Source organism: Cataglyphis hispanica, chromosome 10 (assembly GCF_021464435.1).
Source record: "Cataglyphis hispanica isolate Lineage 1 chromosome 10, ULB_Chis1_1.0, whole genome shotgun sequence".
Taxonomy (NCBI): Eukaryota; Metazoa; Arthropoda; class Insecta; order Hymenoptera; family Formicidae; genus Cataglyphis; species Cataglyphis hispanica.
Genome location: NC_065963.1, coordinates 5,729,943 through 5,742,746, shown reverse-complemented (window position 1 = coordinate 5,742,746; position 12,804 = coordinate 5,729,943). Strand labels below are relative to the sequence as shown.

The 12,804-nt window shown below is 37.1% G+C and overlaps 1 protein-coding gene across 3 annotated transcripts; it reads right to left on the bottom strand.

The window, feature by feature from the left end:
* Positions 1 to 831: 831 nt before the first annotated feature.
* LOC126852435 (uncharacterized) lies at positions 832 to 12,397 on the bottom strand. Of its 3 annotated transcripts, XR_007687828.1 has the most exons (5): positions 12,252 to 12,397; positions 6,563 to 6,781; positions 5,900 to 6,201; positions 3,967 to 4,544; positions 832 to 3,892 (listed from the first exon to the last, which is right to left on the bottom strand). XR_007687828.1 is itself a non-coding variant. In XM_050597259.1 (4 exons), exons 1-4 carry the CDS (start codon positions 12,255 to 12,257, stop codon positions 4,250 to 4,252), a joined length of 822 nt encoding a protein of 273 aa, XP_050453216.1. In that variant the 5' UTR covers positions 12,258 to 12,397; the 3' UTR covers positions 832 to 4,249. The 3 variants fall into 3 exon arrangements, 2 of the variants coding, with proteins under 2 accessions (XP_050453216.1, XP_050453217.1); XM_050597259.1 differs by having other exon boundaries at positions 832 to 4,544; XM_050597260.1 differs by having other exon boundaries at positions 832 to 4,544; positions 6,563 to 6,778.
* Between the last annotated feature and the right edge of the window lie 407 nt (positions 12,398 to 12,804).

Below are 12,804 nucleotides of genomic sequence, written 5' to 3'. Positions count from 1 at the left end.
CTGCATCGACAAGATAATAAAGGGCATCTATGAGACAATAATTTTATTTTTTGTTTTTTTTTAAAAAAGTGTTCGCGTCACTCTTTCAAAATTTATTCGCAGAGATCCGGAGGATCATTTTTATTTGTCCTTTACATTTTGCAAATTATATTTGTGCAGGACATTTTAAGCGATAGTTACTGTTTGAGATAAGAGACGATAGGTTTGGATCTATTTCGTTTTAGATTAAAACGATCGACAAGATCTCATAATGGCATTTCGTGAAAATAGTATAAAAATAAGACGATCTTAAGCATCAAAGGCTTGGCCTAATAAGCGCTGGTTGTGGAAGTCGCAAGTAATTTATCACGAATTCGAAAAATGAAATTACTAAATCAAGATAATCTTTCCGCAAACTCGAACGTTTTAGATTCTGAATAAACCTGAATATTTTCTATCGGCGTTTTGGAGCAGGACTTTGTCAACTTTTAACATTCAGTGTTGTTTCGTCACAGAGAATCAAGTCCATCTCTTAAACGCAACTAGGATTATTACAATCAAAGAGAAGAGTAGCGAGTGTTAGTGTTAAACAACATTAAACATCTTTGTAAATAATTTTCGAATTAGAATTCTGTGAATTTTGTGAAAGTAAAATGAGATTGATGGAAGAGGAAGGTCTAGTTGTCTACCTCTGCGGTTACGACGCCTAAATCGAACCCCTTTGTAATTTTCGATTGTTTATAACTGCAATGTTACTAATACACCAAGCCATTAAGATTAAATTCCGAGGAAGAACAAAGAGATAAAGAGGATTAAATTATAAGTAAGATTAAGAAGATTACCGCTAACTAGTAATTTTCCAGTCCTTTTATTGTTTCTTCTTTTGCGTTTTACTGCGAAGGAAAAAAAGTAATTTATCGCGAAGTGGAACGATCGTGTGGTGGTAGTAGTTACAACGTTTACAAGCATTATATTTAGCGTAGACGGGGGCAAGAGGGGAATTACAGAGAGAATCGGGCAAAACGCTCTCATACATGAGAGATCACGGATTTGTATGTTGGCACGACTAAAATTCTACGCGCAACAATTATACATCGCATCGACCCATTTTCCATGGCTGATACTTTCAAGAGGATACTCTGGTCTCCGAGAGGTCTCTCAACAGAATATTGTAAGTACCACAATAAAAACCGCCGAAAATTCCCGAATACCACTTTGCACATAATGTAATCAATGTAATTTACACATTTCACATATGTTTAATTTTTTTTTTTTTTTCTTATTAACTATACAGTCTTTATTCAAATACAGAGAGAGAGAGAGAGAGAGAGAGAGGGAGAGAGCTCTAAAAAATATAAATAATTCCATTTTCATTTCCATTTAGCTTTATTATTGTTCTATGGATCGGCGACGTGATCACAATGGGCACTGCAGTGTAATTTAGGTCAATTCTTTTCAACTTCCCTTTTCATACTTCCGTCTCTCCTTCTCTTTTTTTTTTCACTCTTGAAAAGTTCTACGCTTGTTTCGAGTACTAAACGCGTAAAAGACTGCTAGGTGAAAGAAACAGTTTTTTATTTTTTTTTTCTTCCAGTAATATTTAAAAATGTAATATTGTAGAATTTTTTTGTTGAATTATATTTTTCTTTTTTCGCGCCACTCGAACCGCGGATTAAAAAACGCAGAAATTGCAAAGAATGAAAATTAAATTTCTCATCAATGCAAATTCTATTCCTGGGAGAGACACGATTTCTTCAATTGATCGCGAAAATTTACCGACAGTATACATTTTGTACAATTGAGAGGTGTGAAGTGAAAGATCAATTTTAACATTGATTCGCGAAAATATTACCGTGTGATTCGTTTTAAATTCGTCGCGCATAATCACACAAAGGAGATAAGGGAAGAAATTCCTTTCCTTATGCATCGTAGTACAACAATGTTAGCATTACATATATATATATATATATATATATATATATATGTATGTATATATATTGTACAGTATATTAAAAAAAGATAGAATGCGGCACTTCTGCCACGACGCGTCTCGAAATCTTTAGAAATTTCGTTGCTTTTTCGCACAGACCACAACATCGAAATAACAAAGAGATACGCCTCCGTAACGATCATAAATATGTACAATATGTATGTATATGTATAATTGTTTTGTATGTATATAATATTTTATTATATATAAAACCATCAACACTAGGCTGTACGAAACAAGCTCAAAGATGTTTTCTTTTGAGCGTACTTCGATTAACACGCGGACTTAAAACGAAATCGAAACCGACCCTAGGATCTAGCAAAAATAAAGATCGGACCCCTTAGAAAATTCTTTGATGAGGAAACAGTATATAACAAGCGAGTCGAGTTTATTTTTATTTACTGACGTAACGATCGATACTAGATTTTATAAAAACACACGATAAGCCTCAACGTCGATCAACAGCCGGTTTATGCTATGCAAATTATTTTATGTCGCGCGCGATATTAGATTTCGATTTTGTTTTAAACAGCGACGTGTTTGAGACAAAGCATAGACGATAAGCCCTGTAGCTTTCATATATTAATTTCCCGCTGTCGGAAACTGTGATTCGTTTCCGATCGGAAGCCTCGACGATCTCGCGAGTCGCGCTTAATATAATTTAATTGCGCCGGAAAGGAGCGCTTCCCAGCAGATTGTCACGGAGAGAAGTTATGTAAAGCACTTGGACCGTCACAAAATTCGCGAAAAATTCACGAGATTATGTGCTCGCATGCGGCGTTCGTTTTGAGATGGCAACTCTGCGCGCGTACAAGGCACTGCAAAGCAACATAATTACATTGTAATTTTATTGGGAAAAAGTCGCCGAAACCAGTGTTAAATGAAATAATCAATTAAATTACTAACAATAAGAGATATAATATAATAATATTGTAAAGATATGTGACAAGATGGGTGAAAAGTTTTTTTATTTTTGGACAAATTATATTTGTTATATATTTTTTTTTTTTTTTTTTTTTATTAAAAATGTTTTAAATTAAATCCAAATAAATTTTCATCCAAAACGCGAAAGTTTATCAATTTCAAATAAATGGTTTTAAAATAAATTTACATGGAAAATTAAAGGGGAAATATTATTTCATCATTTTAGGAGAAATTCGCATTAAAATTCGCGAAGTTATATTTGAGTAATTTAAAAAATGCGGAGATCGTTTAATGGCGTATAATTTTGCGCAAGAATCTGGATTGGAAACGCGATGTAATCGCAGTTGAAGCATCCAGCGTGTTCGACAGATTGCATAAAGCTCACTCCTCGAATCTTATCGCGCAGAGCAGACAATTCCACGAATGGCTCAATCGTCCTCACAATCGTCGCAGAGTCGCGATCCGGGATTATTGACTGAGAGCCGTCCCAGTTATCGCCTATCAATAGAATGCAGCGAAACTTGTTGAAGGATATTGACACAACTCGTTGAATAATACTTTAACGAGTTACCGTAACTTGAAGTATCGATGGAAAGCAATTCAGCGCGGAAGCGCTGTTCTCATCGGCGACAGAGACCGAAGCACAAGTTTGCGTATTCGTTATATTGAGATACTTTAGATCGAGAGAGCGCGATTTCAATGATTAAATCTTTCTTGATCTTCTCGTACAATTATCTCTTTCGAAAAGTAGACTAGATTTTGCTAGCAAACAGACATACATTTTCGTTCATCGAAATCTCCTTGTCGATGCCGATATTACTTATTCACACTCATCACGAAACGTATAATAATTATTACACGCACACCATATATATACTATTTGATTCACATACTTTTTGTCGATTTTACGGATTCTCGTTACCTTATCAATCACGCTATTTTCATTATCCTTCTCGCGTTTCCTCTGCATGCATGGCAGCGTCATCTCCATTGCTGAAACTTTATATTAAATATATTTAATACACACATTGGTTATAAAGAAAAAGAGTAAGACGTATAAAATCTTTTTACACCCTGGCATCTAGGGTGAGTCTAGGATGATATCGACTGAGTCATATCATTGTCTGTTTCATTCATCTTCCAAGTGTTTATCTCATAAACTGGCGAACAGTTCTCCGATGTGTTTATCCTAAACACTGCATCATGTAAAGTCTTCGATGCTTCATGATCTGCGTAATGATCTTTTAGATCTTCCCTCAGGCTTCATCAAACATTGCCGCTAAAAGTGTCGCTGGCGTCCAGACGATTGTTATCCTGCGTCGATCCGGGATAACGGCCTGGAGCCAGCAGCCAACCTCACGTCTTGGCGAACTTGTAGACGACCCCAAACACCAGCACGCTCACCAGCATCAGTACCATCGCGGTCACCACCTTGGCGAAGGCGTTCAGTCCGCTCTCGGTGGGCTGCTGCGATCTTCCGCTCGGCATACTCTGCTTGGCGGCGAGACCACGCGCCAAAGCGGGGAAAGCCAAGCTCTGGGTGAAGGTCAGCTTGTGGAGGGACTCGGACAGGGAGTACGGGCCTACGGATCCGCGGGCCGCGGCCCTCAATAGAGCATACTCTAAGTCCAGAGCGTCGAACATGCTGTATCTGTGTAAAAAAGTTTATATGTATAATTCATATTTTTTTTCTAATATTTTATATTATAATGTTAAAATTATTTATACTACTTTAACTGTTTTTTTTTTATGACAATAGTTTATAATAATAAGAGTCTTTCGCGATTTCAGAAGTGTGCAATAATTCCGGTATGAGTTCTCGCTTTGAGATCAAAACATCGACAAAGTGTAGCGATGAAAAATAGGCCTTTATCGAGACAATCCAATGTCTCGACCTCGCGTAAAATCCTGCGTGTTCCCTCGCGAGATTACGAGATATTGTGATAAAAAAAAAAAAACAAAAAAAACGGAATTGGGACGCAATTGATCTCGAAATCAAAGGATGCGAAGAAAAAGAAAAAAGCCATGTTCTCGAGATCTTCGTTGTGAAAAGAAGCATTCGATATTCGCGTCAAGAACCCGTACGAATGCGAACAATTCCATCGATACACATGGACGTACAAATGCGAGAGCCGATACACGTCATCACGTATGTACGTCTCGTGTATGTGTTAACGTACATCATGCCAAGGTCGTTCCTTGACACGAGTCAAGACCGAGTCCGGCGCAGCACGCGATAGATTATTTCTGACGTCCGGATCTCTAGGTTCTTGCTTGCGCCGCGGCCAAGGATAAGGCCGTTTCTACGACCAGTAAATATTTACGACGTCGATCCTTTAAGTACAAGAGATAAAAAAGGATAAGACGTCTTTTACAGTAATGCTTTCACATCAAACTTGTCGCGACACTATTTCGAAATTCTATCTCGAACTCTGCTCACTTACCATAGTTCGGATGGCGAGAGAGATATCCCTTATTTATCACGATAGTAAAAAATTTTACGATATTGATCTGTTTTTTATTTTACTAACAACCTACGCGCGCGCCATTCATGTGACTCGGCTATTTTATTATTTTAGTTGGTAGTTGTTATTATTATTGCTTATATATAAACATTTTTTTAATATTTTGTATTTCATTAAATATATATAAAAATCAAATATTCTTCAGCAACAATTTTTTTTAAGTTTTTGTTTCTAAGCGCGCGTCTCTAATAAATTTTATATTATTTTGACTGTATATTATCAATCAGTTTCATTTAAATGGCAATTTAATTAAGAAAAAAAAATTATTTTTTAAATACTTTTATTTAAGTAAAATTTTTATGTTTAATCACATCAAGCAGAAATAAAGTTACTCTTACACATTATATTAATTTCTTCAATGTTCAAGTTGTCAAATTATATAATTTTCGCTCGATGACAGATCGTTATTTTTAAGATTAAATATATTATAAAAAAAAAAACAAATTTTTGAATTATACGATAGAAATAAATAATAAATTACCTGCTGCTGCGTCTCCTGTCTTGCGAGTGCATCGACACGATCGCCGAGCTCGGCATTGATCGCAGGCTGCTGGTGGTCGAGCTGGAGGGACTGGGCGGCGCGGGCCGATCCTCGTGGTCCTCGTCCACGGACGTCCTGTCCGGCGACGGTGGACTTTTCTGCCCTCCCGCGTTATGGTGGTTGTGGTGAAGATAGGGAAGCTGCAGTCGCGCGTGGTCCGGATGCAGCAGACTGGCGCGACGCGACTGCTGCGGTGTCATCGCCGGGCTGTTGCAGGTGACACCGCACGGTGACGGCGATGCCTTTAATGTTAATTCGTTAATTTTAAAAAATTAAGAAGTTCCATCTCGCAATAAAATATAAATTAATGACCAATGAATTTCACTAAAAGTGCAGTCAATCGTTCTAGAAAGAATTTTAAATACTCTTGCATTCTTCGATAGAAATTCAATTTATGGCGTTAAAAGGCACAAGTATTATTCGTCTAATCAATTAAAAATTATTTAAAAAGAATTAATATACAGGGTGTCCGGAGTGTCAATCGCTTCACTCGTTTCCCCTCGGTTTCACCTGCACACGACAGGTGATGCAATTGACTCCGGACACCCTGTATATATATCTTTTTCTGTTTTTCTCTTCTCATCTCGTGTATAAATGTTGCACCTGAATAGATTCGATGCCGCTGTCGTTGACGTTTTCCTGCACATCTGGGAACACAAAAGCTTGGGCCTGATCGTCGGCCTCGGCTCTGGGCGAGTCGCTGGGCCATATCTGAAGAAGGGGAAGACCACCGCGCGTCTCGTTGCAGATGTCGGCAACGACAACGTTGCTTGTCGATCCCCCGGTATTGAGGCACAAACCCAACTCTCTCAGTGGCTTCTGCTAAACGATGTTTTAATTCTTAATCACTCGGGATATATCAAGTTCTCACGATTAGCCTCTCCCTTACGATGAAAATTTAATCTTTCGCTCTCTTCAAATAAGCAAGATTATAAATTCAGACAAAGTCAATATAAATTTAAATTTGTCGAAAAAAATTTTTTTTTTTATATTGAAATGCATTCTTGGGGAATAATATTGCAGATCTAGGAAACGAGATTTAAATTTTCTCTTGCTCGTAGCACATGCACTTGAAACTGTATTGCCATTAAGTTATTACGAGACTTGTATCGCTCGACGCGAGTAAAAAACTTCCTGTAACTTTTAGTTACTCACTGACTTTCGATAACAAATTACGTTACCGCTAGAAACTTGATAATATCGTGGCACGAGACAAATATTTTCTGCGTTAGCGACACATAAAAGGTCCTTCACAGCTGGATATTAACATATTAAATATTGAAAAGAAATATTTTTAGCCACGATCGCGTTTCAAAAGAGGCTTAATCGATGCAAGCTGTTTCATTGAGCGAAATTTTATTTCCAATTTCGACGATGTTTAAGAAAAGGTAATAAAAATAACACAGTGAGATCCTCTCTTCGCATGCAAATTTTTTTTAAATTAACATCGAGATAAATATTTTTCTTTATCGATTTGACAATTAAACATCGGATCTCTGTGCTATTACGTAAACAAAGCACAGATTTTATAATTGCTCCTGCGAAGTAGCGATAAACCGAAATTTTCGCGTTATTATTAACAAGTTTATTACGAAATATCGTGCTCGCGTTTACTTATCGATCAATTGTAATACCATAAAATGTACCTTTGACGTCATATCGGTAACTTTATATAACTAATATATAATTATAGCTGAGATCTCAGCAAACTTCGAAGAATCTTGTAGTTCCTTAGAAAATTAACATTGTGATTAATGGATTAGATTTTGTTGGGTTGCTAAATAAAAACCGTAAAATATATCACGCGACCATGAACTATTCGTAAAACCGTATCTAATATCTTTTATTAATATTATAGCGCAAGAATTTCTAAAATAACTAATGTCACAATGCGCGCGCGATTTGCTTTTAGAGGAGAGAAAATGTCACACGTTTAAAGCACAAAAAATGATCAGACTGTTTCCAATCTACAGAATCAATTATATCATCATCTAATTTTATATTATATGTATATATTTTTATATCGCTTATTAATTATTTTTAATTTTAATTAAATATGAACAATAAAATTATATAATTTTTTAAAAATATTAAAAATCATACTTTTTAATTATAAATATTTTTATATGAAAATGTAAAAATATAAATATAAAGATTTTTTTGTTATAAAAGTTCAAATAAATCATGGAACAATTTTTCACATCTAATAATTACTTTAATTATAAAAACTTCTAATAATAAGTCATTAAGAGAGTTCTCTCGAATTAAAGATATTATTTCAACTAATATCCTTCCAAAAGTAAAAAAATATTTTCTATAGTAAAAATTATTAAATATTATGATTATAAATCATCAAAATTTGACAAAAAATGCTAAGTATAATCTAAGGCATCCATTTCTTGGTTCGTTATTTCTCAATGAATTGTTATTCTTGCCTTTGTTCGTGTCTCACCTTCGGCCTTTTTGCGCCGAAGCCTATTCGTCGTAAGGGCTCCCTATCCGTCGATCGAACGATCTGATTTTATTAAGCCTGCGATGATGGACAAGAGTGGATAATAATAATACATGGTTTAAAGTTCAAAATGTCGTCGTCGTTGTCGTCGTGAGAGAATCGTAGTCACGCAGGAAGCCGCGCGTCCACCGACCGACGAGCCGTAACCGAAGGAGGGATAAACGGCTCGCTGGTTTCCGGTGCGGCGAGCTTGCAAAGGTCGCTCCGCTGTACAAAAAAGCGTCGGCAAAAGACGACAGGCCGCAGAAGCAATGCGAAACAGATCGATAAAGCGCGAGCGAATGAAAATGCGTTGTGTTGAGGAAAAAAAAAAGCGCGTAACTCGTCACTAATTCCGGCTTCGTTTCTTTCTTTCTGATTTTGTGTGTCCGTAAACTTTGTGCGCGTACCAATTTTCTAAACGGCTCGTAAACGCTGCTTGAAAGGAAATATCGATGTAAAAATAATTTCTGCGCTTTTAGCGAAAAAATATTATATGAAAGAATTTTTTTAAATACACATAATTAAATTTATTTAAAATTTGCTATTTGCACTACATCACTAATATTTTTATATTGTCGCTGTAATGTCAACGTAGCAACAGAATTTAATATCACATGAGATAAATTTTTTTGACAAAGCGGATTTATAAAATATGAATCGAAAGTGCTTAGAGAAAAAATCGAGATATTCTGAAATATTCACTTGTAAAACGACCATACAAGTAATGCTACATACAAAGTGCTAAATTTCAAACATAACAAGTAACGAATATCTCGATAATTAAATGAAATATCGAAGTCCTTTTTTTTTACGCGCTCACGCAAAGTCAAATTCTTTTTATCAAAATTTATTCGCCTCAAAACAATACAAAAAAAAAGATCTTGATATTTCTTTTAATTATTAAGATATTCGGTCTGTTCAAAATTTAACATTTTGTATAATTCACTCTTTGAATGTCTTTTTAACCAAATAAAAAAAAGTCTGATATGACAGAAAATCAAAGTAGCACCGAGGGTTGGTCAAAGAAGAACGCGAAACAGATCGATAGTGCGTGAGCAGGAAGTGTGTCGGCGGTATAACTGAAGGCCATAGCTGAAATATTATCGAGAAAATGAAATGAGACACGAAATTTATTTCGCTTCGTCAACAGCCGAGAGAAGAAAGAGAAAAAAGCAACAGCTGTTTACTAGCAGAAAATATAGAAAACGCAGCAGAAGAAAAAAATTTTTCCCCTTTGAATCTTATTCCACCTTTTAACGTTGGCGAAAAAAATTTAGCAGTCTTTCCTCCTTATTACTTACAATTAGCGGAATAATCTCAAATCACGTTAAAGAACACGATAAGAGATATGCACGATGCCGCGATATAGAATCAGATTGATAATGCAAAGATCCTCTTCTTTTTAAGAGTGTAAACTTGTTTCCACGATAATAAAAAAGAATTTGCAAACATGACATCCTTCTTTCCATCGATAGTGAAAATTAGCCGTTGAAATCACCGCGTGAAAAAACGCATTGAACCGAATCGAAATGGAGCTTGTTTTCTCTTTGGAAAACTTCCGCCACATTTGCATTGGCTTTTTCTGTCGCTGCAACGGACCGATGGACAGATATACAAGAAACACGGCGCGATTAAAACGAGCATTACTTTAGTATATTGTCGCGTTCGAGCTCCGGATATATTGTAAAAGCTTTCGAGACGCGAGCCTCTGGCGGCGCTCCAAATTGACCAGCAGAAAATCTCGCAGTAAAATTCAAGAATGGTAAAGAATGCGTAATATCTATACGGAGACTCGCGGAAAGCTTCCTTTCATCCTTGCTTTGATCAATTTGAACGCGGAGTCGAGAAGTCTGCAGTCGAGAGGATGTCCCGCCAATCTCCCCGGAATATCCCGCCTGTGTTCTCGACGAGTTCGCGAATTTTGACGTTTGAATTAATATTCTCGCACAGTCGGTTCGAGAAACGTGAAAACTTGGAAAATCACTCGCTTTGCCTTCTATGCGCTTCGAGACGAACTACCTTGCCAGCGAAATTAATGCAAATTATATCGCGCGCCTGCTGCGGAAGCTGCGTCTCGCGAATCTCGCAATGCATTTTTCACGATTTAATCGTACGAGCCGCGAAACGTGCAGCAGTAAAAAAAATATAATTCCATCACGCTATTCTCGGCGCGATTAAAATCTTAGTTCCTAATGATTCGCGCTTTCACAGAATTTACATACTCGCCAACTCGCTAAGTGCTTATTTCATTAAATGATATCGCGTACATGTCAATTTTCATGAACGTATCTATCAATTTTTCAATTTATTAATACTTCATTTTTTGTCATCTATCTGATTAAAAACGTTTTACGGAAGGAATCTAATATAAATCTTGATGAGAGTTTTTCCATCTAAAAGATCATTAAAAGCGAATGATGATAAAACTATCGACTAGAAGCATAAAAAGACAGCTGATAATTATACCGAGATAGGGTACTGATAGCAACATAATGGCGTAAAGAGACATATTTGTTCGTGACCATGACTGTAAGATCTCGTCTTCTTGTTTAGCCTTGGCACGAGGCGGTCGATGAAGCCAAAGAAAAAAAAAAAAAAGGCGGGCAGATCGTTTTCCTGGCATGATGCCTGTGTCGAAATGAAAAGACCCTTGTGCTTTGAATCGTATATTATAGTTTCCGATTTATCACAAAGGACAGAGATGCGCGGCCATCTCGCAAACTGCATCTGACAGATGAATCTTCATTTATTATGATAAAGTTGATTCTCACCTCAACACAGAGGTATTTTATAAAATAGCAGAAAGAATACGTAATTTATATTTTTCAGCTCGATAATTTTATAATATTTTTACAATTTTATGTGCAGCTGTTTTTCTTGTTAATTATAGAGACTTTATAAAGATGGATAAATTATAAGAAAAATCAATAGATAAAAAGTAATAAATAAAATGTAATAGAGATATAATATGAAGACGATTTCTTATATAAAATAAACCCCGAACCTGTGAAACTTCTCGGTTGTTTTAGGTCGGCACGTCTCTCGTAAACGGAATCCAACAAGTTTTTATAACGGCCATCCCCGTGTAATCTAATTCAATCTACCGAGGGAGAATCGTAAAATATATTTCGGAAACATAAACATGGTAAAAGTGGAAAGACGAAAAATATAAAGAAGTATATTGATTTGAGAGATACGTGCCTTTTTTAGATGCGGAAAAGTGAGCGATATATATGGATGAAGTATAGGCAATTGATTCGAGAAATTTGTTATGAAAACATGTTCAATTTCCTTTAATAATAGTTATTGTTTGTATATATTTTCAAACAATACCAACTATTTGCGATGCAGCAGCGATACAGAAGTACAGATTGCATAGGACGGGATTCCGACCCACCTGTATGCTTCCCGCACTCGCTGACTTTCGACAACGGACGCGACAAAAATTCTCAAACACAAGCGAAATAATCACCTCTTTTCTTTTTTAAATTTATATAACACTGAGAGCTACGCACTTACTCTTAAAATATTATTACAACGCGACAACGAGATGATCACGAGATAATTTCACCAAATATATATCGCGAATCGTCACTCGCCTCGGTTGCGCTTGCAATGATCGATGACCCCATTTGCGTGTACATTCTCATAAATCACAACTCCTTATAAATCATGATCGAATCGCAAGGAAAGGGGACCTCCCCTTAAGTCACATCGTGATGACTCCTTCGTTCGAAAAAGAAGAAAGGAAAAAAGAAAAAAAAAACCAATAAATGTGCGCGACGCGATCGATCCTACCTGCATGCTTCTGATCACATGCCAGAAGATCCCGGCACGATCCTCCGAGGCGTCCGTTTACTTGGTCCAGGATTACGATTTCGGTTCTCGGCGGCGACGAGGGCTCGGTTCTCCTCGGGATTTCAACTGCGACTGCGATCCGGCCGCGCGCGCGGCAGAATCGTGTGCTTCGCTCCGCGAGGATTGGTAGTCCGGCGGCTCTCCGAATAGGGAAGGGATGAGGAGAGCCAGGTGGAAAGCGAAGCGGGGGTTGTTTTCGCTCGGTGCCGGTCGAGGGTGAGAGCGACGGTGGTCCGTTTATCGCCGCGCCGGAGTGATGAGTCCCGTTCCGGCAGGTGGACATGAAGGTGGACAGACAGGTTGAACGTTTGATTTCTCTCTCTCTCTCTCTCTCTCTCTCTCTCTCTCTCTCTCTCTCTCTCTTCCTCTTTCTCCCCCGCTCGGTTGAATCTTTTAGTAAGAGCTTTCCATGGGGAGGATAAGAGGAGCGCTCGCCAACACGCATTTACTATCTCGTGCGTTTATTATTTCATTTCGTCTAATCGATGACTTT

Bases quoted from the DNA above. Each gene is read 5' to 3' on its own strand.
- LOC126852435 (XM_050597259.1), bottom strand. The intron at 6,202-6,562 runs GTGCAACATTTA...TTAACATTAAAG, and splicing joins GCGGCATCGAATCTATTCAG to GCATCGCCGTCACCGTGCGG. The intron at 4,545-5,899 runs GTAATTTATTAT...TTTTTTACACAG, and splicing joins GACAGGAGACGCAGCAGCAG to ATACAGCATGTTCGACGCTC.